Source organism: Delphinapterus leucas, chromosome X (assembly GCF_059928025.1).
Source record: "Delphinapterus leucas isolate spDelLeu-1000000601 "Yukka" chromosome X, BTC_Dleu_Yukka2, whole genome shotgun sequence".
Classification (NCBI taxonomy): Eukaryota; Metazoa; Chordata; class Mammalia; order Artiodactyla; family Monodontidae; genus Delphinapterus; species Delphinapterus leucas.
The window spans coordinates 43,241,445-43,268,759 of record NC_143150.1 but is presented as its reverse complement, the minus strand read 5'-3'; the positions used below and the strand labels follow the sequence as shown (position 1 = coordinate 43,268,759).

At 45.0% G+C, this 27,315-nt stretch overlaps 1 protein-coding gene across 2 annotated transcripts; it reads right to left on the bottom strand.

The window, feature by feature from the left end:
* LOC111169547 (glycine receptor subunit alpha-4) lies at window positions 1-26,819 on the bottom strand. 2 transcript variants are annotated; one of them, XM_089904243.1, is made up of 11 exons: window positions 26,749-26,819; window position 26,147; window positions 25,486-25,613; window positions 24,973-25,100; window positions 24,620-24,687; window positions 23,765-23,988; window positions 23,555-23,637; window positions 21,681-21,821; window positions 18,577-18,791; window positions 5,783-5,932; window positions 1-323 (listed from the first exon to the last, which is right to left on the bottom strand). In XM_089904243.1, exons 1-11 carry the CDS (start codon window positions 26,817-26,819, stop codon window positions 33-35), a joined length of 1,500 nt encoding a protein of 499 aa, XP_089760369.1. In that variant the 3' UTR covers window positions 1-32. The 2 variants fall into 2 exon arrangements, with proteins under 2 accessions (XP_089760369.1, XP_030615354.2); XM_030759494.2 differs by lacking the exons at window positions 25,486-25,613; window position 26,147.
* Window positions 26,820-27,315: the final 496 nt, after the last annotated feature.

Here is a 27,315-nt window from a genome sequence, read left to right as displayed (position 1 = left end):
GGAAGCCAACAGCTGGACTCTTTAGCTCCTATTCATAGTGCCTGGTGGATATCTTCTGACCGTAGCACTTTATAGACAACCCAGTAGAAGATGTTGAAGATGAGGAAAGTGAAAGGGAAGACAGCCCGGGAGATGGTGTCAATCCTCTTGGCCTGGTCCACGTAGAGTTTCCGCATGTTTTCTCCTTCCCTTAGAAGAGGGGCTGGAGGTTGGGGGCTATAAATGCCAGAACCTTCCATTGGACCTCCATCCCTTGCCTGCAGGCAGTGGCCCAGGCCATAGCCACGGAAATAAAGGCGACTTTCTCGGGTGATATCTTCCTCCTGGAATTACATGGAAGAAAAGGCAGAATTTGAGGTCACAGCTCTAAGGCAGAGGAATAGAGACCAGGCCACACAAATATCTCAGGTGGTGCTATGCAGACAGGGTGGCTGGGTACACAGGCCCACTGCCTGTTTTTTTATGACCACAAAACTACTCATGAGATAGATGTATGTTAAGCAGCTATATGTGGTATGGATGGTATATGTTATGGTTCCATTTGCAGATAAGCCCCGAGCGGCCTTTTTAAAATGCATAACATCATTTAGAGCCATCTAAAACTCAGTGAAGTGCCACCTCACCGCAAGAGGGACATCTCAATGTCAAGTTATCTCTGACCGGTAATAAATAGAATAAACAGAACAATGAAACCTTTAGAAAGCACAGCTGAGATATTTAGACTTGGGAACTTGACTTTAATGACTTCCAAAAGCTGCAAAATTAATTCTGCTTGTACATAGTATCTTAACAAAAATGTTTATCTTGACTTAAAGCTGAAAATTCCAAAAGTTTCAAATAACCTAGTGGGCTATCTGAATTATCGTAAAGGTGATCATGCTCTTGCAGATACGTGTGCTTCTAGGGTAACATTTATTACCCAATACACATTCCATTCATGTACAGTATATGCATTCTGATGAACACATTAACACTGAAGAGGTAAATTTTTATATAAGCATTAAGCAATGTAGCAGACTACACAAAGTTTGTCTAATAAATGACAGCTGACAATCTTAAGTAGCTATAACACAGCTGAGAGCCAGAAGGTAAGGCCACAAAGATAGATAGAGATCTAGAGAGAGACGGAGAGGGAAAAGGAGAGGGAAAAGGAGAGGGAAAAGGAGAGAGAGAGAGAGAGAGTGAGAGAAAGAGAGAGAGAGAGAGAACCAAAGCCCCTGAGTGATTAACAGAGAGAACTTTACTCATATAAGAGCCTTTCAGGGCCCCACTCAGAGCCTATTTACTCTTGGTTTCTATATAACCCAAACCTGCCCAATTTTGGCTACTTCTAAAGGACATACTGCCATCAGAAGTAGTGGTTCACAGCCTGGAAATTAGACAGAGGACAGGTAAGTATATACCAAAACCTAGAAATACTTCATTCAAAGATGGTTATAATTTTGTAAAGTATTGATGTTTACAGGAGTAAAAGCTTCAGCTATGTAAGAAATAACCTGAAGTGAAATGCCCCCTTGTGGGATGGCGCCAACTATCTTCTCAGTTTGTCCAGGGCTGAGGGCTCCCTGAGACTAGGGCTTTCAGTACTAAAACAGAATAAGGCACATGTATGTTGAATGGATGTGACAGATATACATAAAATGTAGATAAAAGTAGATTTTACACATGCTATGCAGTTAGAAGGACATCATAGTGTGTTTATAATGAGATCTCTGTAGCTATAGTAACCCACTGAAAAGTGGTTTAATCGATGAGATGTTGGTGTGGTGGGCCCCAGTGAGCCTTGATTATGACAGCACTAGAAGGCCTAGCCTGTCACTGGGCATCAGAGGCAGACAAGCTTAGGTCAGAGATTTATCAACAGATCCCACCTCTTTCTCTGCTTCCTGTGGGCTCATAGTACAGACGTGGGAAAGGGCATCGGTCTTGCTCACTGCTGTGTCCCCAGTGCCTAGCACAGAGCTGGCATCCAATAGGCACCCAGTAGACATTAGTTGAATGAATGAATGGACTGATGAACCACATGCCTCAGAGTAAAGGACAGGGAACGGCTTTGTTCTCATGAAGCCAGCCTCCTCTCAGGATCTCAGACTGAAGAGTCTACTCAGAAGAGAAACTTAGCTACAGAGTACTTGGCAGGAAAAGCAATTACTCCTTGCCCCACCACTGCACAAGGGCGTGATGCCCTTCGGCCTTTAGAAAGAGTGGCACCTTTGGCATAGAGAAGGGTGTCTCTAAGTTTGCCCACCAGAGAGCCTTGCTATTCAATCCTCGATTTTTCCAGTCTTTGTGAAGAGAGTTGTACACGTGTAGGCCAGAGGCAATTCACTCCTGTGGTGGTGCTTTGACCCTGAGTTGTTGTGGTGAGGCAGCCTCAGTTCTCTCCTGAAAGTTCTTTACATAACCTGTCACCACAGGCCTTGGCTCACCTCATCTGTATTCTGTAATTCATTTTCACACTGTTTCTACCAGAGAGGTTGTGCTGGACCCATTTTATAGATGAAGAACTAGAGGCAAACAAAATATCTCCCACATAAGTGAACAATGAGGGGGTAAATAAAATGATTTTTCCTTTTGCTTTCCAGTTCAGAGTCCCTCAGACTCCCTGTTCCCTGCTGCTCATCCTGATCCTCTCAGCTCTTCAGCCAGAGGATACAAGCATGGAATATATTTGTTTGCAAAAATCTCTGAAAGAGAAAGTTGAATCCAACTACTCTTTCTGTTTCTATAGATCTAATTATTTCCCCTTTTCTCCAATCACAGTAAATCTAAAGGGAATTATTGGGAAATATTCCAAGGCTGGAAAAAGCTATTTCACACAGGAGAGAAAATATGGCCAATAGAATGTCACCCTTGGCTCTTTTTAATTTTAACATGTTGCACCACTTGTAGTTGGGGGAGCAAACATGAGTGGCCTAAAATTCAAGGGTGGGGATCCTGGATTTGGGTATTACCTATTTAGGACAAATTCTGAGGTGTGTGTGTGTGTGTGCGTGTGTGTGTGTGTGTGTGTGTGTGTGTGTGTGTGTGTGTGTGTGTGTGAGGGACAGTGGAGGCTTAAACTCCACTTTGTGGCTTCCATGGCTGTTGAAATAGAACATTTCTGTGGCAGATATCTATAGGGGAGGAGGGCTGGGGAGCTAGAGAGGAAAGATATTCCAAAACCAAGCTGGGGCGGTAATGCGCGGTGTGGAGATGGGAAAGGGGGATAGATATTGAGTGATATATATTGAAGTGAGAGAGGAAATTGGAGAATGGGGGAGGGTCTTGGGGGATGGAAAGAGGCAAGCAGGGTTCTGGGATCAAGCGCCTGAGAGGATTTGGCAATATTTTGAAATTTCTTCCATTTCTCAAGTTATTCTATTGATAATGGTAAGGCTTTTTCTCTTTCCATCTTGAAAGAGAGCCCTTGCCAATCAGCCTGCAAAGGTTGGTGGAGTAGATTCTGTGGCTGCTGTGTCCAGAACCTGGTGCCAGGGCCTGTTGAGATTATAAAAAAGGAGAGACAGACTCTTCCCTGTGGGGTTTCTAGACTAGCTGGGAAGACAAAGTGGAAATGTCTGGGGGAAAAAATTGAGCTATTGGATTGCCCAAAAACCCGAAAGAACTTTTGGCCAAGCCAATATTTTAGACCGTGACATGGAAGGAGATCACCATGCTGTGGAAATGGGTGGTTGAGGAGAGATTTGAGAAGAACAGAATGAACTCTGGAGCTGGGTGAACAGCTGGCTGGCTTCTAGAATACTCCTAACTTGTTCTTGACTAAGGGATCCCTGAAAATCATATGGATTCTCTCTCTCCCTTAAGAGGGCTCCTCTCAAGACTAAAAACTGCTGCTCTAGCTGGAACAGCAGGGCCCAGAGAGAGGTTCTAGAAATGGATTAACCCTGCATCAACTTTTTCAACCTGCTCAGTGACCTCTAGGATTCTGCTACATTTCTTCTGGGATGGCAGTGGCTTTAGGAAACTCAAAAAGGGACAGGACTAATGGCACAGGTTTTGGTTTTCAGGTTTTATTTGTATTAATCATAAGCCCAGTCCACTTTGAGGCAGGATCCAGGTGCCTAAGCAGGGCCCAGGCTGATGTTATAACTTTGCAAGTATTGAGCACGGGTTATGACAGACTTCATTATGAAATCAGGATCACCCTATACATGACCAGGAGGGGATAGGCTGTAGGCAGTTGGAGGTTGGAGAGGTGCAGGGAAGGGGGCAGGACTAGTGTCAACCTGGAGTAGCTCTACAGTAACTGCAGCAGTCTTCTGTTGCCGGGACACCCACACAGGCAATCTAGCTGGCAAAAGGACTCTGGAACTGGTTGGCAGCCTGCTCTTCTTTCCCAAGGTAGGCATTGAGAAGGCATCAAGATAAAAACCCCTATAAAGATAAGATTTTGGTACCTGCGGGCAGGCTTGACACAGCTAAAAAGGAGGTGGGGACAGTTAGCTTAGAAAAGGGTGCATCTACTTTTCTTGCCCTTCTGCCAAGTCCATATATTTTTTCTAAGTCTCAGCATTGGGTACGAAGGCTTTTAGGTCTCTTGAAGAATCGGTCCTACTCAAGGAGATGTAGTTATGGATCAATCCACTAGAGGGCGGGTTTCCCAGGACACAACTCAAGGACTGAAGCCAGGCAAGAATTGATAAATTCTGACAAACCACTAGATGAGGCAGGAGCCCTGCCCTCAGCAGAAAGGGACCTTAGCAAGGAACATGAAATCCCGGAGGATAATTTTAGTGCAGACATATGGTAAGGGTACTCCAGGAGCAGCTGAAGTGGGAGGTGGGATGTTAAAAAGAGAGAAGAACCTTAGTGCTAGAGTGGCCCCGACAGGCTAGAGCCAGTGGGCTTAGATAGAACATTGTTTCCTCTCCCCCAAGAGGTCATATGTGCCTGCCGCTTGGCTTTGGAGCCTCCAGATAAGGCAGAAAACAAGGAGTCAGAGCTCAAGACAGGCCAGAGCTCTATGTGTCTGATGATTAAGTGACCAGTATGTAGCTCAGCAAAGGCTTTTAGCTTTGCTCATAATTGGTCACTGGCTTCTGTGAGAGTGGCCCTGGCACCTCTGTTGTCATGGCAACATACCTAGCACCTATGGTCTGGGTAACGGTGGGGAGGAAGAACTGCCTCTGTTGTCATGATGACAAAATCCCTACTCTATTTCCCCAGGCAATCACTCTACTGTAGAAGAAATGGGGTTAACAAACAAGAGCGAGGGAGAACAACAGCTCATGCCCAACAACTCTGATGTGCCCAATGAAGATCAAGGTGAAGAAATCCAACAGCCAGTAGAGGCAAGTGGTGGTTTTTCAATTCCAGTTTAGTTATGGGGACCCTTTTATAATGCTCCCCTAGAAAGGCAACAATGCCTGATCTGAATTCTTAACCACCAAACAGTATATGACAACTTGGGGTACCTTCCTCCTGGGTGGGAGGAGAGTCAGGAGCAACCACTAATTATTCTCAAAGCAATCTCATGTTAACTAACTTGACAAGGTTCTAATATTGGCTAACATTTTTTCAGTGCTTACTATGCCCATGCTCTTAATCAGTCTGCTAGACTGCCCTACAGGAATTAAGGTCCCATTGGACAGAAAAAGAAATAGAGTCAAAGAGGTTAAAGTACTTAGCTTATTTGTGACCAGCTTGGGACTAGAATCCAGGGTCCTGATTGCCTGTCTAGTCCTTGCAGCCTAGGTCAAGTCTTGGTTTGTGGGAGGAGTAGTAGGGAGGAAGGAGTCCAAAGGAGAAAGGAAGTGGGCCCCTCCCTAGTTATACTCACCATGCGTTGGCGCCTCTGCCTTCTTCGAAGTCGCATGAATTCCTTATGCTGACGGGAGACAAAATTGACAGCAGCATACTCCAGCAGGGCAGCGAACACGAAGAGGAGGCACACAGCCATCCAGATATCGATTGCCTTCACGTAGGACACCTGCAACATCCACCAATGGAGCAGTCAACTTTCCAGGAGTCCTTCCATGGCCTGTCCAGTGAGTTGCCAACCCATATCAACTGCCTGCTGTTCTTCAGTTTTATCCTGAATTTCTTCTGGTTTTTAAAGAAGCTTCCCATGATATATCCCATTGTCTGAAGGCCCATGTCAAAGAGATCGGGCTACCCATCATCCTCCACCTCTCTGCCCTCTCCACCCTCCCCTTCCATCTGCCTTTCCTCCCTACACTTCTTTTCCTTTCTTTCTTCTTTCCTTACTTCTGCTTCTGCTTCTTATTATTCTTTTCAGTCTTGCCTTCTGATTCTTTTCCTTCAATAAAAAGCAATGAACATGAATGCTGTATTTGTTTGCCTTCTGTTCTCTCCTAGGGTCATCACAGCTGTGGTGGTAATTGGGTGGGGTGCGTTATTCCCATGTGAGACACATGAGGACATTGGAGGCCTTGAGGGGAAAAATCTTAGCCAAGATTACCCAGTGAGAAGATAGCAGTAGGGCTTGGGAATCCTGGGCTTTCAATTCAGTGGTGCTGCCCTTTACCTAGGCTGTAGTATCAATATCAGACTAGGAGGTCCTTCCTTTCCTTCCTCCAACCCTATTCTTCCTTGACCTTGTGATTTTTTTCCTGATGTTCTTTGTGAGAGACCCTGGTGGGGATTTGAACTGAGTGGTGAGTGAGTGCCTCATGTCTTACAATGAAGAGCAGAACAGGGCAGGGATCCCAATGGAGTGTACAAATCACCCCCGGCTATGGATGCTTCTCTCATTTCAAGGCACTGCTGGCTTCCGCCTATCCATTCCTTAGTGCTCTCCTCTACTACCTGCCTTGGTAGCCTTTAAGTACAGTCCTCTGTATTCATGGGTTCTGCGTTTGAGGATACGAAGGGCCAAATGTAAGGGACTTGAGCATCTGCTGATTTTGGTATCTGCAGGGGGTCCTGGAAGAAATCCCCCACTGGTACTGAGGGATGACTGTACTTTTCTCTCCCATTTCCCTTGTGAAGAGTGAATGCTCACTTCTCCTGAAGCAGGGTTGTGGCTGGGTGGGACCAGAAGGGAGGCCAGAGCTCAAGTTTATGAAGTCCTTTCACTTCCTCAATCAGATCACCTCTGTACATTGTTTTGAGCAGCTGAGCTCACCTTATGGGGCTCCCCAGCAGGAGTAGGACTAATGACAGGCAACTTTTTTCATCAGCCTCTGCTATGTTGGACAGTGAGGTTGCTGCAGACTCCAGGTAAGGAGCAGGTCTCACTAGAGAAATCTTCCACCTCAGTGGTTCTTAACCAGGGCTGACTCCCCCCAACCCCACCCCACCAGGGCCCTTTCAAAATGTTTGGAGACATTTTTGGTTGCACAATTTTGGGGTGGTGCTGGCAACTGGCATCTAGTGGGTAGAGGCCAGGGAAGCTGCTAAATATCCTACAGTGCACAGGACAGCCCCTCCCAACCCACACATTAAAGAAAAATTATCTCACCCAACATGATGATAGTGCTAAGATTGAGAAACCCTAGGAAGACACTGGAACTCACCAAAAAAGATACCCCACATCTGAAGACAAAGGAGAAGCCATAATGAGACGGTAGGAGGGGCGCAATCACAGTAAAATCAAATCCCATAACTGGTGGGTGGGTGACTCACAGACTGGAGAACACTTATACCATAGAAGGCCACCCATTGGAGTGAAGGTTCTGAGCCCCACGTCCGGCTTCCCAACCTGAGGGTCCGGCAACGGGAGGAGGAAATCCTAGAGAATCAGACTTTGAAGCCTAGTGGGAATTGATTGCAGGACTTTGACAGGACTGGGGGAAACAGAGACTCCACTCTTGGAGGGCACACACAAAGTAGTGTGTGTATTGGGACCCAGGGGAAGGAGCAGTGACCCCAGAGGAGACTGAACCAAACCTACCTGCTAGTGTTGGAGGGTCTCCTGCAGAGGCGGGGGGTGGCTGTGGCTCACCGTGGGGACAGGACACTGGCAGCAGAGGTTCTGGGAAGTACTGCTTGGCGTGAGCCCTCCCAGAGTCTGTCATTAGCCCCACCAAAGAGCCCAGGTAGGCTCCAGTGTTGGGTTGCCTCAGGTAAAACAACCAACAGGGAGGGAACCCAGCTCCACGCATCAACAGTCAAGCGTATTAAAGTTTTGTTTTATTTTTTTTTGCAGTACGTGGGCCTCTTATGGCCTCTCCTGTTGCAGAGCACAGGCTCCAGACGCGCAGGCTCAACAGCCATGGCTCACGGGCCTAGCCACTCCGCAGCATGTGGGATCTTCCCAGACCAGGGCATGAACCCATGTCCCCTGCAATGGCAGGTGGACTCTCAACCACTGCACCACAAGGGAAGCCCCGCGAATTAAAGTTTTATTGAGCTCTGCCCACCAGAGCAACAGTCAGCTCTACCCACCACCCGTCCCTCCCATCAGGAAACTTACACAAGCCTCTTAGGTAGCCTCATCCACCAGAGGGCAGACAGCAGAAGCAAGAACTACAGTCCTGCAGCCTGTGGAATAAAAACCACATTCACAGAAAGATAGACAAGATGAAAAGGCAAAGGGCTATGTACCAGATGAAGGAACAAGATAAAACCCCAGAAAAACAACTAAATGAAGTGGAGACAGGCAACCTTCCAGAAAAAGAATTCAGAATAATGATAGTGAAGATGATCTAGGACCTCGGAAAAAGAATGGAGGCAAAGGGGCTTTCCTGGTGGCACACTGGTTGAGAGTCCTCCTGCCGATGCAGGGGACATGGGTTCATGCCCCGGTCCGGGAAGATCCCACATGCCGCGGAGCAGCTAGGCCCGTGAGCCATGGCCGCTGAGCCTGCACGTCCAGAACCTGTGCTCCGCAACAGGAGAGGCCACAACAGTGAGAGGCCTGCATAATGCAAAAAAAAAAAAAAGAATGGAGGCAAAGATCAAGAAGATGCAAGAAATGTTTAACAAAGACTTAGAAGAATTAAAGAACAAACAAACAGAGGTGAACAATACAATAAGTGAAATGAAAACTACACTGGAAGGAATCAATAGCAGAATAACTGAGGCAAAAGAATGGATAAGTGACCTGGAAGACAGAATGGTGGAGCTCACTGCTGCAGAACAGAGTAAAGAAAAAAGAATGAAAAGAAATGAAAACAGCATAAGAGACTTCTGGAACAACATTAAACACAACAACATTCGCATTATAGGGGTCCCAGAAGGAGAAGAGAGAGAGAAAGGGCCAGAGAAAATATTTGAAGAGATTATAGTTGAAAACTTCCCTAACATGGGAAAGGAAAGAGCCAGGAAGTGCAGCGAGTCCCATACATGATAAACCCAAGGAAAAACATGCCGAGACACATAGTAATCAAACTGGCAAAAATTAAAGACAAAGAAAAATTATTGAAAGCAGCAAGGGAAAAATGAAAAATAACATACAAGGGAACTCCCATAAGGTTAACAGCTGACTTCTCAGCAGAAACTCTACAAGCCAGAAAGGAGTGGCATGATATACTTAAAGTGATGAAAGGGAAGAACTACCCAGCAAGGATCTCATTCAGATTCGATGGAGAAATCAAAAGCTTTACAGACAAGCAAAAGCTAAGAGAATTCAGCACCACCAAACCAGCTCTACAACAAATACTAAAGGAACTTCTCTAAGTGGGAAACACAACAGAAGAAAAGGATCTACAAAAACAAACCCAAAACAATTAAGAAAATGGTCATAGGAAAATACATATTGATAATTACCTTAAAAATGAATGGATTAAATGCTCCAACCAAAAGACACAGGTTTGCTGAATGGATACAAAAACAAGACCCATATATATGCTGTCTACAAGAGACCCACTTCAGACCTAGGGACACATACAGACTGAAAGTGAGGGGATGGAAAAAGATATTCCATGCAAATGGAAATCAAAAGAAAGCTGGAGTAGCTATACTCAGATAAAATAGACTTTAAAATAAAGAATGTTACAACAGACAAGGACACTACATAATGATCGAGGAATCAATCCAAGAAGATACAACAATTATAAATATATATGCACACAACATAGGAGCACCTCAATACATAAGGCAACTGCTAACAGCTATAAAAGAGGAAATCGACAGTAACACAATAATAGTTGGGGACTTTAACACCTCACTTACACCAATGGACAGATCATCCAAAATGAAAATAAATAAGGAAACAGAAGCTTTAAGTGACACATTAGACCAGATAGATTTACTTGATATTTATAGGACATTCCATCCAAAAACAGCAGATTACACTTTCTTCTCAAGTGCACACGGAACATTCTCCAGGATAAATCACATCTTGGGTCACAAATCAAGCCTCAGTAAATTTAAGAAAATTGAAATCATATCAAGCATCTTTTCTGACCACAACGCTATGAGATTAGAAATGAATTACAGGGAAAAAAACGTAAAAAACACAAACACATGGAGGCTAAACAATACGTTACTAAACAACCAAGAGATCACTGAAGAAATCAAAGAGGAAATCAAAAAATACCTAGAGACAAATGACAATGAAGACACAACGATCCAAAACCTATGGGGATGCAGCAAAAGCAGTTCTAAGAGGGAAGTTTATAGCTATACAAGCCTACTTCAAGAAACAAGAAAAATCTCAAGTAAACAATCTAACCTTACACCTAAAGTAACTAGAGAAAGAAGAACCAACAAAACCCAAACTTAGCAGAAGGAAAGAAATCATAAAGATCAGAGCAGAAATAAATGAAATAGAAACAAAGAAAACAATAGCAAAGGTCAATAAAACTAAAAGCTGGTTCTTTGAGAAGATAAACAAAACTGATAAACCATTAGCCAGACTAATCCAGAAAAAGAGGGAGAGAACTCAAATCAATAAAATTAGAAATGAAAAAGGAGAAGTTACAACAGACACCGCAGAAATACAAAGCATCCTAAGAGACTACTACAAGCAACTCTATGCCAATAAAATGGACAACCTGGAAGAAATGGACAAATTCTTAGAAAGGTATAACCTTCCAAGACTGAACCAGGAAGAAACAGAAAATATGAACAGACCAATCACAAGTAACAAAATTGAAACTGTGATTAACAATCTTCCAACAAACAAAAGTCCAGGACCAGATGGCTTCTCACAGGTGAATTCTATCAAACATTTAGAGAAGAGCTAACACCCATCCTTCTCAAACTCTTCCAAAAAAAATTGCAGAGGAAGGAACACTCCCAAACTCATTCTATGAGGCCACCATCACCCTGATACCAAAACCGCACAAAGATACTACAAAAAAAGAAAATTACTGACCAATATCACTGATGAATATAGATGCAAAAATCCTCAACAAAATACTAGCAAACAGAATCCAACAACACATTAAAAGGATCATACACCATGATCAAGTGGGATTTATCCCAGGAATGCAAGGATTCTTCAATATACACAAATCAATCAATATGATACACCATATTAACAAATGGAAGGAGAAAAACCATATGATCATCTCAATAGATGCAGAAAAAGATTTGACAAAATTCAACACCTATTTATGATAAAAACTCTCCAGAAAGTGGGCACAGAGGGAACCTACCTCAACATAATAAAGGCCATAACGACAAATCCACAGCAAACATCATTCTCAATGGTGAAAACCTGAAAGCATTTCCTCTAAGATCAGGAACGAGACAAGGATGTCCATTCTCTCCACTATTATTCAACATAGCTTTGGAAGTCGTAGCCACAGCAATCAGAGAAGAAAATGAAATAAAAGGAATACAAATTGGAAAAGAAGAAGTAAAACTGTCACTGTTTGCAGATGACATGATACTATACATAGAGAATCCTAAAAATGCCACCAGAAAACTACTAGGGCTAATCAATGAATTTGGTAAAGTTGCAGGATACAAAATTAATGCCCAGAAATCTTGCATTCCTATACACTAATGATGAAAAATCTGAAAGAGAAATTATGGAAACACTCCCATTTACCATTGCAACAAAAAGAACAAAGTACCTAGGAATAAACGTACCTAGGGAGACAAAAGACCTGTATGCAGAAAACTATAAGACACTGATGAAAGAAATTAAAAATGATGCCAACAGATGGAGAGATATACCATGTTCTTGGACTGGAAGAATCAATATTGTGAAAATGATTATACTATCCAGCGCAATCTACAGATTCAATGCAATCCTTTTCAAATTACCAATGGCATTTTTTACGGAACTAGAACAAATCATCTTAAAATTTGTATGGAGACACAAAAGACCCCGAATAGCCAAAGCAGTCTTGAGGGAAAAAAATGGAGCTGGAGGAATCAGACTCCCTGACTTCAGACTATACTACAAAGCTACAGTAATCAAGAAAATATGGTACTGGCACAAAAACATAGATCAATGGAACAAGATAGAAAGCCCAGAGATAAACCCATGGACCTATGGTCAACTAATCTATGACAAAGGAGGGAAAGATATACAATGGAGAAAAGACAGTCTCTTCAATAAGTGGTGCTGGGAAAATTGGACAGCTACATGTAAAAGAATGAAATTAGAACACTCCCTAACATCATACACAAAAATAAGCTCAAAATGGATTCGAGACCTAAATGTAAGACCAGACACTATAAAACTCTTAGAGGAAAACATAGGAAGAACACTCTTTGACATAAATCACTGCAAGATCATTTCTGACCCACCTCCTAGAGTAATGGAAATAAAAACAAAAATAAACAAATGGGACATAATGAAACTTAAAAGCTTTTGCACAGCAAAGGAAACCATAAACAAGACGAAAAGACAACCCTCAGAATGGGAGAAAATATTTGCAAAGGAATCAACGGACAAAGAATTAATCTCCAAAATATATAAACAGCTCATGCAGCTCAATATTAAGAAAACAAACAACCCAATCCAAAAATGGGCAGAAGACCTAAATAGACATTTCTCCAAAGAAGACATACAGATGGCCAAGAAGCACATGAAAAGCTGTTCAACATCACTAATTATTAGAGAAATGCAAATCAAAACTACAATGAGGTATCACCTCACACCAGTTAGAATGGGCATCATCAGAAAATCTACAAACAACAAATGCTGGAGAAGGTGTGGAGAAAAGGGAACCCTCTTGCCCTGTTGGTGGGAAGGTAAATTGATACAGCCACTATGGAGAACAGTATGGAGGTTCCTTAAAAAACTAAAAATAGAATTTCCATATGATCCAGCAATCCCACTATTGGGCATATACCCAGAGAGCACCATAATTCAAAAAGACACATGCACCTCAATGTTCATTGCAGCATTATTTACAATAGCCACGACATGGAAGCAACCTAAATGTCCACCGACAGAGGAATAGATAAAGAAGATGTGGTACATATATACAATGGAATATTACTCAGCCATAAAAAGGAACAAAATTGGGTCATTTGTAGAGATGTGGATGGACCTAGAGACTGTCATACAGAGTGAAGTAAGTCAGAAAGAGAAAAACAAATATCGTATATTAATGCATGTATGTGGAACCTAGAAAAATGGTACAGATGAACTGGTTTGCAGGGCAGAAGTTGAGACACAGATGTAGGGAACAAACGTATGGACACCAAGGGGGGAAAACTGCGGTGGGGTGGGGATGGTGGTGTGCTGAATCGGGCGATTGGATTGACATGTATACAGTGATGTGTATAAAATTGATGACTAATAAGAACCTGCTGTATAAACAAACAAACAAACAAAAAACAACTAATACTAAACTTTCTTTGGGTTATTTGTATGGAAATATGTTAATATAAATGTTTCAGACATTATATGAAATTTCTAAAAATTTTATATGTTCTGGTATAATGTTATAAGTCATAATTCTAGTTATTACTTTAAAATGTATATCTCAGAAATAGCTAAATTTCCTTATCAATTGCATTATTATGAACTTTCATCAAATCTTTAACCGTGGTCATTTTTAAGTCTTTTGTCATTTACAGACAGTTCTGGGTGTACTCTGTTGCCTTTGCAAAGATGTTCCTATAAAAGGGTTTCATCTTCAAGGAATTCATGGAAAAGACTCTGACAGGTACAGGTTTCTGGTAACTGACTATACTGCCGAACTGAATGAATAAGCATTTTCAGAACTCTAATGGAAAACTGATGGATTCATAAAAGTGCTAACAAAATATGAAGATGAAAAAAAAATTAATTGCATGGGACTGAGTGAACTGATGAGGATGATTATAATTTTTGTGACTTTCTTTTTGAATAAAAAAAAATCCCACAAGGACTCAGAGGCAAAAATATACAAATCAAGTTTCACTGCAAAGTAAAGGAGCTGTTAACAGTGGAGGATTACTGGACTGAATGTCAATATTATGACCTAGTATGAGTGTGTTTCATGTTTGGTAATTGCAATCATTGTTGCTTTTGTTGTGGTCATCCATTTACAATGCTTGGTTTCAGTTTATTTACTCTTGTAAAAATAAAGTACAGTGAGTGTGTGTAAAAAAAAAAAGATTGAGAAACCCTGCTCTTTTTCTTTTAAGGCAGTTCCACTGAGATGGTAGTGGTGGGTTGCTAGGCAACCCTGATTAAGCATCCCTTGGTGTTTCCACTTTGCCACCTACTAAGAGGTCATCCTATTTCATTCACCATCTCCCAGTCCCACTGTGCCCCCAGGGATGTTAAGTGCTACAAAAATCCTTAATGAGGTAATGACAAGGGAGGTCCACTAAGGACTTTGGACCATCAGAAGAAAAGGACACCTCAAGCAGCAGAAAGAAAGTCTTGTTAACAATACATGTGTCAACAATACACCTTAAATATCTGTGGAATCCATCCACTTGCTACCCTGGCTCATCTGAAGGAGTGCAACAATCTCCTAAATGGTCTCCCTGCATCTACGCTTGCCACCTGCAATCTGTTCTCCAAACAGCAGCTAGAATTTTGTTTTGAAAATGTAAGTCTGATCATATCACTCCTCTGCTTACAACCCTTCAGTCGTTCTCCATTATCCTTCTGATACAGTCAATGCTCCCCTTAGCATGACATCTAGCCCCTGCCTACTACTTCAGCCTTGTCTCGCCCCTTGCAATCTATGACCCTGCCATGATGATCAATTTCAGTTGTCTCCCAAGGAGATAATCTCTCTCTGTATCTCTCCTTTACCTCGATAACTTTTACTTAAACGTTCACTTCAGATACCGTATCCTCTGAGAAGTCTTCCCTAATCATCCTAGTTTAGGTTGGTTGCCCCTGCTGTATGTGCTCAGGTTACCTACACCTTCTTAGCATCCATCAAATATATCTGGCTATTTCCTTCACTAGACTGTGAGCTCTTCAGTGGCAGGGACTGTTTCCATCGTGTTCACTGTGCCTAGCTGAGTGCCTGGCACATAGTAAGTATCTTTTGAATTAATGAGTGGATGGATAGTTCGTATTTGTCTCTGCTGGCTTCTGTTTGCTCTCTTGGCCCTCCTTGTTACTACTTGCCCCAAGCGCTGTGAGCCATTTAGATTACAAGATTTTGAAAGAATTGGGTCCCTCCTGCCCACTGAAACTTTAGGTCTAATCTGTCAGTGTCTGGTAGAAACTTCCATTTAACCCTTCCATTATGCACTGAGCCACCTGCAGTTGTGTAGATCAAGAACCTGGCAAAGAGACAGCCATGGGTGCCTTTGAGAGCCCTAGCCCTCATAAAGGCAAAGAAGGAGTGGCTTCCAGGAGCATGGGGAATGGCCATCCCAGCTGAGTTCCCTTACAAAGCGAGCCTCTGCTGCTCTCATCCTGGACACTAGGGTTGTACTGGGGGTGGAATTGCTGTGGCTTTCAGAAACCCCTGACCTGGCACTACCTTTTTCCTTGGGGTTCCCATAAAATCTAATGTTGCAGAAACTCAAGAGTGAGTGGAAGTTCCCTGACTTAGTCCCTTGCTCTGTGGGGCTGGCCAATGAAACTATTTAGTTCGGGGTGCATGCCTACATATTTTGCTTCTTGGCCAATGAGGCCAAGAAATGGTCCCCAACATAGAGAACAGACTTGTGGTTGCCAAAGGGGAGGTGGGGTGGGGAAGGGAAGGACTGGGAGTTTGGGATTAGCAGATGTAAACTGGTATATATAGAATGGATAAAAAACAAGGTCGTACTGTATAGCACAGGGAACTACATACAATATCCTGTGATAAACCATAATGGAAAAGAATATGAAAAAAGAATGTCTCTATGTGTATAACTGAGTCACTTTGCTGTACAGCAGAGATTGACACAACATTGTAAATCAACTATACTTCAATAAAAATATATATACGTAAAAAGAAAAGGTCATCAAAATCTGATAAGGCATCAAATACTACAACCCGCACCCCAAATCAAACCAAATCAAACAATCCTCCAACAAAGTCCATTTTTTCCATAAGAGAAAACGAAGTGATTCCTGGGAGCAGATGGATTGTGCTTGCTCACAGGAGGGGACTGGAGGAAGAAGTTCTCTCAGCAAGAATAGGGCATAAATTGCAGCATTTCCCTGAGTTAGAGGAGAATCTCCTTCTTGTGTGGCAGTGGCAATAAACAAGGGCAGGGTTCTTAGGTCTGAACTACTTTTCTGCCTCTGGCCTTCATACAAGGCCACTACTGCAGCTCCACCTGGCCCTGTAGCCCTCGCCTAATCCCAGTATGCCTCTCAGAGCCTCTTCAATATCCTTGTCCATTTAGGAAATACATTTACAGGCCTACCTCAGAGATATTGTGGGTTCAGTTCCAGATCACTGCAATAAAGCAGATATTGCAATAAAGCGAATCACACAAATCTTTTGGTTTCCCAGTGCATATAAAAGTTATGTTTACACTACACTGTAGTCTCTAGTGTGTAATAGCGTTATGTCTAAAAAAACAATGTGTATACCTTAATTAAAAAATACTTTTTGCTAAAAAAATGCTAAGCACCATCTGACAATGCAGAGTTGCCACAAACCTTCAAGTCGTTAAAAAACGCAGTATCTGCTATGTGCAATAAAGCGAAGTGCAATAAAAAGAAGTATGCTTGTATAGGAAGTGATCTCTGACAACTTCCCCTAGAACATTAGATCTTTTTTTTTTTTTTTTTTTTTTTTTTTTTTTTTTTTGCGGTACGTGGGCCTCTCTCTGCTGCGGCCTCTCCTGCCGCGGAGCACAGGCTCCAGACGCGCAGGCCCAGCGGCCATGGCCCACGGGTCCAGCCGCTCCACGGCATGCGGGATCCTCCCGGACCGGGGCATGAACCCGCACCCCCCGCACCGGCAGGCGGACCCCCAACCACTGCCCCACCAGGGAAGCCCAGGACATTAGATCTTAATCTGAGTTTTGTCACTATTTATCCCCAGAGGGCTTAGGACCACCTCAAAGGTTTTCTGGTGACTCAAAAATGATTGGAAACACCACCAGCTGCTTTAGGCCTAGGTCTACCACCCAGTTCTTTCCACCTAGACTCCTAATAATTATAACAATAGTTAACATTTATTGAGTGGTTATTATGTGGCAAACACTGTTCTCTGTGTTAATACATTATCTTATTTATTACTTGCAATAACCCTATGGAAGAGGTAATATTTCCATATTACAGGTGAGGAGACTGAGACATTAAGGTCTTTACCTAAGATCACCATTAGTAAATGACAAGGCAGGGACTTAAATCAAAATCTACCTGACTCTATTCTGTTACTCTTAACCACTATTACCCCCACCCCCACCTCCCCACTATATAGCAAATTTGTAAATTAACTCTGGGTGTCTGGATTACCCCCTGTTTAAGTCCCCAGTAAAAATCTTCTTAAAAATAAACACTGGGAGATGGGCGATCACAGGGCCTGGTTTCCATCAATACAGAGCAAGAGGGAATATATTCACTGGAAGATCTGCAAAAGCTGTGTTGTTTTGGTTTCCCATTATTTCTCCATGGCCTAGTACAGTGCCTGGTACATAGTACATGCTCAGTAAATATTTATTGAATGAATGAATGAGTTTGCTCCCTGATTTTCTCAGAGCCTTGCTGACTGTAAGGACATTGAGGTGACGACCTCTAAATTCCGCACATGAAGACATGAGGCAGGGAGAACCTAGGCCCAGTTCCATCAGCACAAATCTCTCTGCATAATCAAAATATCACCAGGCCCTAGGTGATCAGAGTCTACTGACTTTCATTGCTATTTGCTACCTCAAAGTTTTCTCACCCCAAAAGATGGGACATTGTCTCTAGAGTTTTTTGTAATAGTATCCGATTTCCGACATAGCAAGAAACAGATGTCGGATTGTTTGATTGTTTCTTGTGAAGGATGACCTTGAGAAAGTCATTCTATCTCTCTGGGCTGCAATGCCCTCATCTGTACCATGAGGGAGTGGGACTTTCTACTTGCTAAGCGTCTTTTAATCTTGGACATGCTAGTATTTCCTGATGAAAGTCAAAGTAAGTCAGCACTGTCTCTACTCGTTCCCCAGCCAGACAGCATCTGCAACCCCAGCCTCCACACTGTTGGCAACGTTATTAGCGGTATGTTCTGGGGGAAGAGAATGCAGGCCACCTGCTCTTGCTCGATGGCTCTTCTCTACCTTAAATCCAAGGAAAATAGTCAGCAGGAGGGAACAGGGGATGAATGGGAAATGGGGAGCTCTATGGCAAGCAAGTTCCCTTGCATGTCTCTTCACCTTAGGCAAAGAGGTCCGGGAGCCAGAGCTCTGAGTTGTCATTGTGAGCACAGTGGTGATGCCTAGGCCCACCCGGGCAGGGGCAGCATCCATGTTGATCCAGAAGGAGACCCAGGACAGGATGACGATGAGTAGGCTGGGGATATACATCTGAATCAGATAGTAGCCCATCTGTCGTTCCAGGTGAAACTTTACCTCGATGCAGGTGAATTTCCCTGCAAGGAAAGAGGTGAGGTATCAGGCCCCAGGTCGCCAGCCTGCAGCTGAGCCTGAGAGGCAGGACAAGGGCAGCTCTATTTCTGTGGGTCAGCCTCTGGGCACCTAACCTGCGCCAATAAATGAGCCTTTCGAAATGGCCCCAGGGAGCACCAGATGCATGTTTTGAGGAAACTCTCAGAGAAGCCACTGGGGACTTGACCTCTTGCTCCCAGCACTTTAGTTGCCAGCAGAAGGCCTTCCCCGTGACAGCACTGCAAGAGGATTAAGGGTGGGAGGGCTCCAGAGCCAGACTCTATGGGTTTGAATCCTGAACCTTCCACTCACTAGCTGTGTGACCTCAGGCAAAACACCTAAGCTTTTAAAGCTTCAGTTTCCTTGCCTGTAAAATAGAGTAACAACAATATCAACTCCATCATTGGGCAGTTGTAGGAATTAAATGAGATCATGTATTTGAGGTGTTGAGCACAGTAGGTAGCTGGTACTATTATCATGATTAACAAAATGAGCTTAGACTCCACTCAAATCTCAGCAGCCTAGCTTGTTCGTGCTGGGACCCTTGAAGCTCTCTGGCAATGATTCACTGAGATAAACACTGCCTGTGTCTTAAGCAAGTAAGAGCAGGATAGCAAACATCTGGAAACAATGTCTAACAGAGACCAGCTCTGGACAGCAGGCAGCGGGTTCCCAGAAAGCATCTGGCAGCAGCATTCTATTCCACCCAGAAAAAGTGCATTGGCCCCAGGCACATGTGCCAATGCTCGCCTCCTCTGCCAGCCATCTTCATTTTACCCTGCTTTCCATCCCCAAGGCTAAGAAAACACTAGCTCAGAGCTTCTGGCAGCAGACGCTTAGGCTAACCAAAGCAAAGAACAGAGGATGTGTATATTATTATTTTATTCTGGCCTAGGCTTACTCTTAACAGGACTGTCTGATTCCTCAAGGTTAGTGATTTCATCAATGACTGATTATGGCTTTGACATGCTGTGTGATGCTGTGATCTCTTACTCTTCCCTGAGTCCACCCACCCTGAGCTTCTTGCCATGACATGTTTTGGCTAGGTATCCATATTTTCTTTCCTTTCTTTCCTTCCTTCCTTTTTTTTTTTTTTTTTTTTGGTGATAGCAGTTTTGTTTTCAATGACAAAATTAACACTTGTTTAGCACAGAACGAAAGTGAGAAGTAGAGAAAGAATAATAATATTCATAAGCTTACATTTGTCAAGCCCCTACTAAGTGCCCTGACTTTATATAGTTTATCTCATTTGAATCCCATAGCAACTCTTTGGGGCAGGTCAAATTATTATTTCCCATTTTATAGACAGGGATACTGAGGCTCAAAGAGATTAAGTTATGTTGCTCAAGGGCACCCAACTAGTAAATGGTGCAGCCAGAATTCAAACTCAGCTCTATCTGACTCCAGGGTACTTGCTCTTACCTGTTGTATCATACTGCTTTAGAAACACTTAGTGCTATTTCCTTCCAGGGTTTTTAAACACATGCTTTTGGTTTGTTTCTTTCATCACAGTAGAATCATTCTGTGTATACAACTTTGAATCTTACCGTTTTCCACTTGAAGTTTCCCATGTTGATATAAGCACCTTGCAAGCATTCTTTTTAAACGTCTGGATAATATCCCACCAAGCAGATGCGCTATGTAATTTACTTAACTTCCACCCTATTGGTGGATATTTAGAGCAGTTCCAAGTTTTTGCTAGTATAAACAGTGACCCAGGAACCCTCTTGGGGTCTAAAGTCAATATGATATTTTGGAATATTTCCTCATAATAAATTCCAGGCAGTGGAATTCCTGGATCAACAGGTAGGGAAACAAATTTAGCTTCCAGACTAAAGTTTCTTAGCGTGCCCCCTGGACCATCTGCATCAGAATCCTCGGGATGCTTGTTCAAACACAGATTTCTGGGCATCACTCCAAGTGCATGTAATCAGAATCTCTGAGAGGCAGAACCCAGGAATCAATATTTTAACAGGCTCCCCAGGGAAATATAATGCATACCAAAATTTAAAACCCACCAGTCTATATACAAAATGCAAGTTTTTTCCCCTAAAAAAGGTTATACCAATTTCCACTCACACCTGCATTTTCTAAATTCAGTGGCTCATTCGTCTCCCCAGCTACCTGCACCTCCACATTCACACACAAATTCATAGGGCTGCACCGAAAGCATATCAGCACACCATTGGAGTGTGATCTCCCCTCTTCAGCTTGTGGCCTCTATCTCAGGGTCATAGCTCTTCACAGCCGAATTGCCAGGGGAAATGAGGAGCTAGCAGCGATTAGGGAAGCTGCAGGGGACAGACGTTCAGGCTGGAAAACCAGCTCCTCTCCATTTCCTGGCATGCTTTTCACACCTGGGAAACCAAGCCAATTCATGAGAGTTGAGCAGTGGGGACAGTGGTAGGAGGTGTGGACGGTAAGCCAGCTGGTGACCTGAATTCTCTTCTCTCCTGGTTCAGTGAACTCATTGACTACTCCCAGATGTAGATTCCCCACTTTCCACGTGAAGTTGGCCCCAGGACAGGTGGAACACTCCTGCCACTCACTGGCACAGGACCATTTGCTCTGCAGCGTGTGATAGGGACAAGAACAAGGGCTTTGGCATTAGACAGGTCTGGATTTGAATTCTAAATCAGCCATTTACTAGCTGTGTGACTTGGCCAACTGATTCAACTTCTTAGAACCTCAGTTTTCTCTTTCTGAGAAATGGGGCTGATCACCCCTACCATAATGAGATAAGTCATATGAAGCACTTAGCGCCACATCTGGTACAGATTGGACCTTCAGTAGAGGCTAGCTGCCTTGCCCCTTTCCCTCCCATCTGGAGGCCCTCTTGTGGCCCACAGCCAGTAAAGATCTTGGATTTTTACCTGTGTTGTAGCGCTTGGTACAATAGCCTAGATCCTTCTCATCCCGCAAGGTAAACTGGGGCAGAGTCAACCCCTCAGCCACTTGGACAGCAGGAGAATCTTCCAGCCACTCAAACACGAGGTCATTCATGGTGTAGCCAACTGAAAGTGACAGAGATGGCAGAGGACTGCAGAGTGTGGTGGTTGGACGGGGGCAGGGAGAGGGTTAGAACTGGCAGGAAAGAACAAATGAGGAATAAGCCCTGGGTTTTAGGAGTTTCATGCTCATCTTGGAAAGGAAAACCATTCGGAAGAGGGTCAATTGCCTCATGGGCCCAGCCTAAGTGGGTAAATCAGAAAGATTCCTCTCCTACCTAGTTCTCAAGCTTTAGAAAGGCCCAAAGAGAAATTATTCTGGCAGACCTAGAAAGCACATCAAAAGGCTTGGAAAGATGTCAAGGAAACCAGCTGGGAACCTCCTGCCCCATCTCAAACCCAGGGGAGTAAGCATGTGTACCGACCACGTCTTGAGCTGAGCCAGCCTCAGAGCTGGGGCTTCTGCCACCTCACTCCAGGGAGGAAAGAGCTATTTATATCTTGCCAGTCATGCATGGGACAATGTGCATACCACAGACTCCCAGTCAGAGTCCTGACCTGGGGCAAATTGGGAGCTAACATTGAAAATACCAAGTTGCTCACAGATAGCTAGTAGTTCGTGAAGGCTCTTGCCACGTAGGTGACTATACTCACACGTTGGGTAGAAATGGGAGCAGAAACACCAAGGCTCATGGATGTCCAGTGTAGGGCCTTGGCCCAGAGTAGCTTTGTGACTTTGGGCAAGTCACTTCCCCTTCTGTAAAATGCTCCACCTACTTTTCAGAGGGGGTAATGAGGACCTGGATGTGAAGGTGGTTTATGAACTCTAAAAAGCTGACCACATAGGACATATTCTATCCATTACTGTTATTATATGTTGGAAACAGCCTGACAAGACTTCTTCTTTGAGGATCAAATGGATATCTCCTGATCTCACAGTCTCACTTGTCCAGGAGATGGCAAAGGAATGGACATGGGCGATGGTCCAGCCTTGCTATCCTTTAGCTTCTCTGCACTTAGGGCAGCCTCTGCAGGTTGGCACCCCCTGCCCTTGGTAGCCCTTGGCTGACCTTGCTATCCTGGGCACTGTCCTATGCCTAGAACTGTCCTCTCCCACCTCTCTACAAAAGCCATCTGTACATAGTACTATATGTAAAATAGATAAACAACAAGGACCAACTGTGTAGCACAGGGAACTATATTCAATATCTTGTAATAACCTATAATGGAAAAGAATCCGAAAAAGAATATATATATATATATATATATATATATATATATCCGAATTATTTTGCTGTACACCTGAAATTAACACAACATTGTAACTATACTTCAGTTAAAAAAATTATGTGTTCACAAGGAATCAGGGTTCAAAGACTCCCCCCTTCCCTGCCAACTCTGGATTTTTATAGGCATCTTGAATGTCTTAACTCAGGGGAAGTAAAGGTAGAATTACTTCAGGCACTGTGAGACGGAAATTATATCTGGACAGAGGAGGTACCCCTCAAATGACCCTCCATATCCAGCATAAGCACATTTGTATGTAAGGCTGGAGCCTTCCCATTCCCCAGCCCTGTGGGGCAGCCAGACCTGCCAATAGCGAAGGGATGGAAAAGCACACTGGGCTGAGTGTTAGCAAGCCCTGGCTTCTAGTCTCACCTGTGCCAAGAGCTCACTGTGTGTGCTCGGGGAAGTTCATCCCCACTCTGGGCTGCCCTTATCCTGTCTGGAATATCATGGCATGGGGTTAACTAGCTGGTATCTCAGGCCTCACTCTATGACTTTCTAGGGACACTTACAGCTTTCCAGCTGCATCGTGCAGGTCTGGATATCCATGGGGAAGTTCTTCAGGTCCATTGGGCAGGATAAAATGAGAGTCAGCCTGGCAGGGACAGTAAGAAAGAAGTTAGGCTGGCTTACTGGGCCTCAGCACAGCACAGGGAACCCTCCGCCCACCCCTCAGCCTCTACCCCTTGCCCCGAGCTCTCCTGGCTGTACGCCAGCTGCACCTGATGCTGTAGAGCACATTTCCATTCTTGAAGATGCGCAGCAATTTGTTGTCTGTGGTCACCTCATGAAAATTGGCCCCTTTCTCATTGGCAAAGAACAGATCTGGCTTCCAAATAGAGTCCAGCATGGAGGGATCGAGGTCCAGCGAGTCATCAGGATATTCTCGGTAGGCCAGGCGTGGGTCATTCCACTGCTGCCGCAAGAAGACATTCACCCGGTAGTCCTGAACAGAGATGGGCCCATCAGAGGCAGTGCTATTGCAGGGGCCTAGCAAGCCTACCTGGGCAGGAGGGCCATGAGGAGGAAATGCTGAGAGCACATTTCAGGGGCAGTGGGCATTTTCCACTGTAGAAGGAGCCTGCTTTGGGCTGACATGGCAAAGAAGGGAAGGGAAAAGACATTTATTAAACACTTACTGTGTGCCAGGCTCTCTGCTAAGTGCTTTCTTCATATGCATCATCTCATTTAAATCTCATGTCAACCCTGAGATGAGGGTGCTGTTAAGATCCCCATTTTACAGATGAGGAAACTGAGACAAAGAGAGATTTGAGTAACCTGCCTAAGAGATGGTAGAGTCAGGGTTTGAACGCAGGTTTATCTGATTTCCAAGCCTTGATGCTATGCATCAAGCTACCTGCCAAACTGGACCATCTGCTGCTTAGGCTAGTCTGCCTTTAGCCACTAAAACCCTGGGCTGGGGAAAGATAAACTCCTAGTGACCGACTTTGGACATCCCATGGCTTTAGCCATGACCCTGAAACAGGGAGAGGATGGCAGAGGGAGGAAAGTCTTGCTATCTGCTGGGCTTCACCCATTCACACCAGAGTGGAAGCGGGAGCAGGGCAATACTTTACCATGGTAGTCTCGGTGATGGAGCTGAAACTGTTGATGAAGATGTTGCAGGTCACGTTCACAGGTGGGCCTAAGAGTAGCAAAGCACAGCCATATTGGCAGGGCATTCCAGGAATCTGGGAGAAATTTCCAAGACTCTCTCCCTGAGCTTGAGGTTAGGGTACTGCTGGGAGAAGGCAGTGCCTGGCACACAGGCCCATGGGTGATGGGGAGGGGACACTCCTTCTGAGCTGTGAGAGCCAGCCCTGTACCTCCAGCCTCCTGGCCCTGAGGTAGGCAATGGAGGCTAGCTCGGCAGTATGTCCCCAAAAGAAGTGGGGAGGGAAGGGTATTCTGTAGGATGAATGATTCTTACCTTTAAAATTGGGCCTAATCCTGGCATCATATCCAGATGTTCGCCCCATAAGCTTGTCCAGGAAATCAGAGGGGGACATGGGCTGGGACACCTTGGTCCCAGATTTGACTTCTTTTGCCAAGGCCACCCTGGACAGGAGAGATAAAGAATTAATAACTGAGATCTGTTGTACTCTGCCTTTATCACAGACCCTCTCCTCCCTCGTTCCCTCCCCACTTTGGCTGATCTCTCCATCAGGCAGGAGGATTAGGAGATGGGTTTCTAGGTGCCCACTTGCAAAATGAGAAGTGAGGTTGAGGACAGTGGCAAGGGTCTGGCTGCTCCACCTGCAGGGCCACGTGGCCTCTCGGCAGGCAGGTGACAAGCAGCCAGCAGCAGCACCTGGCCAGTGTGGACGCCCCATGGTGAAGCCACGCACTTCTGCTTGCACCAGCACCACCACCCGCCTCCTTGGGTTTTCAGAGCCTGCTTAGGCCACCTGCTCTGGCCGCCCCCACTCAGGACCAGGGTTACCTTGTCTGCAGACCTGAAAGCAGAGTCACCGTATGCGGCCTCTCCTTGCTCCCTTTCATTCCTGGAAAGTTCCAGACACTGGCAGGACTAGGGAGGTTCCAGAGCTGAAAATCTTTCTCATGGAAGGCCTTGGGATGGGGTAAGGGGAGAACGCTGATTCTGCTGCTGGGTACTTAAGTGACCTTGGCCAGGTCACTTGCCCTCTCTAGGCCTCAGTTTCCATAAATACAATGAAGGATTTGGTCTCAAGATTTCCTAAGGGCCTGCCTTGCTCCAATCACTCAAGTGGGAATGCTACCACCAAAGTTTGGGCCTTGAGGCAACTTCCCCTCCAGCAGGGCCAGCAAGCGTCAGCTGGGCGCCCCCTTCTGCCTGCATCCTCGTATCAACTCCAGCTGAGCTGCCATTGCATTTCGGGCTGCTTTTCACTCTGAAGAAGTTTATCACTGCCCCCCCCCCACTGCATCCCTGCCTGATTGCCCCCTAATGTGTCTGCCAGCAGTGAGGCAGGAGGCTCCTCAGAGGCAAGCAGACCTTGGCGTGCTCTTTGAACGAAGAGGAGGAGGACGATATTGCGGTGGCACTCACCTGCCTCCACCTTGGGAGGCATTCTTCTGACCAGTTCAGCCTAAGGCACAGCCATCTTTCCTCCTCAGCTCACCCTATCCACCTAGAATGGCTCCTGGTCTAATGAGAAAGTGAGAATGGGTAGAAGGCCATTTACAAGGAGCCCAAAGCATGTCTTGCCCCCAAACCCAGGAAATGATGGCCACTTAGTGCCCCTCCAGGGACAGCGAGCAGACAGGTTCGCCCCTGGGCAGGGTAAGGTGACTGCAGAGGGCCAAGGTTTGTTCAGCCAACATCATTGTGATGTGTTTTTGGGAAAATCCTTACTCCTTGAAGTCTCTTGGGTGAACAGCTGGCAGATGTTGGTGTCATTTTTAAGGATCTGAGGAACGTGTGGCCAAGGTGGTAGGGAGATAGGGTTGCATGACAGGACAGATGGCTTCTGTTCTGGGGCTCACTCCCTAGCCCCTACCTTGGCCCAGGAAAGTCTCACCCATGCAGAAGCCTTCCCACCTGCTCTGGAGCTTTGACATCCTTTATGAAAGTCTCCTGGGATCTGACTGGGGGAGGGTGTGTCCTCCCCTGGAGCCTTCCAGACTGTGGGCTTTTTGTAAACTTCAAGGAAACTGTGCCAGAGCCCCTGCTACCCCCGGCCAGTATTTGCATGCATCTCCTTCTTACCCCCACTCAGCTCACCTGAGGAGGACCTGCCCCGGCAGGGTCCAGAGGAGAAGGAAGGAGAGGGTTGCTGGAACAAGAGTTGTCATTCTGCGGGGACCCTGGAGTCCTTTCTCAGCCTGGCTGCCAAGGTGAGAGGGAGTATCCAGGCGGGAACGCTGAAAGTACAGAGCCTTCTTCCTACTTGGGCCACTTGCATGGAACCCAAGGAGGGCCGGGCTAGGAGTTGCACGCTCTCTCCTCTTCTCTCTTCTCTGCCCTGTCCTTACCAGTCAGGGGCCAGAACTATTCCCCTGGAAGTGATTCTGACACAGATAACCTGCTCCTGCTCTGGCTCGCCTGGGGCTCCGGAGGGCCTCAGCCTGCCTGCTGGGGTGCTGAAGGAGATTCTTTTTGGGCAGCAATCACTCTCTAAACCCTGGAGAGTCTTGGAGGGGAGGGAAGAGGGAGACTGTAGGAAGATGTTTCCATCCCTCCCGCCTCCCCCTGAGATGCACCCTCTGAAAGCAGCAATTTAAAGGCACAGTCGCCAGCAGCTGGAGTGGGGTTCCGAGCGAGCCTGTGTGCTGTGTGCTGGGGAGGAGC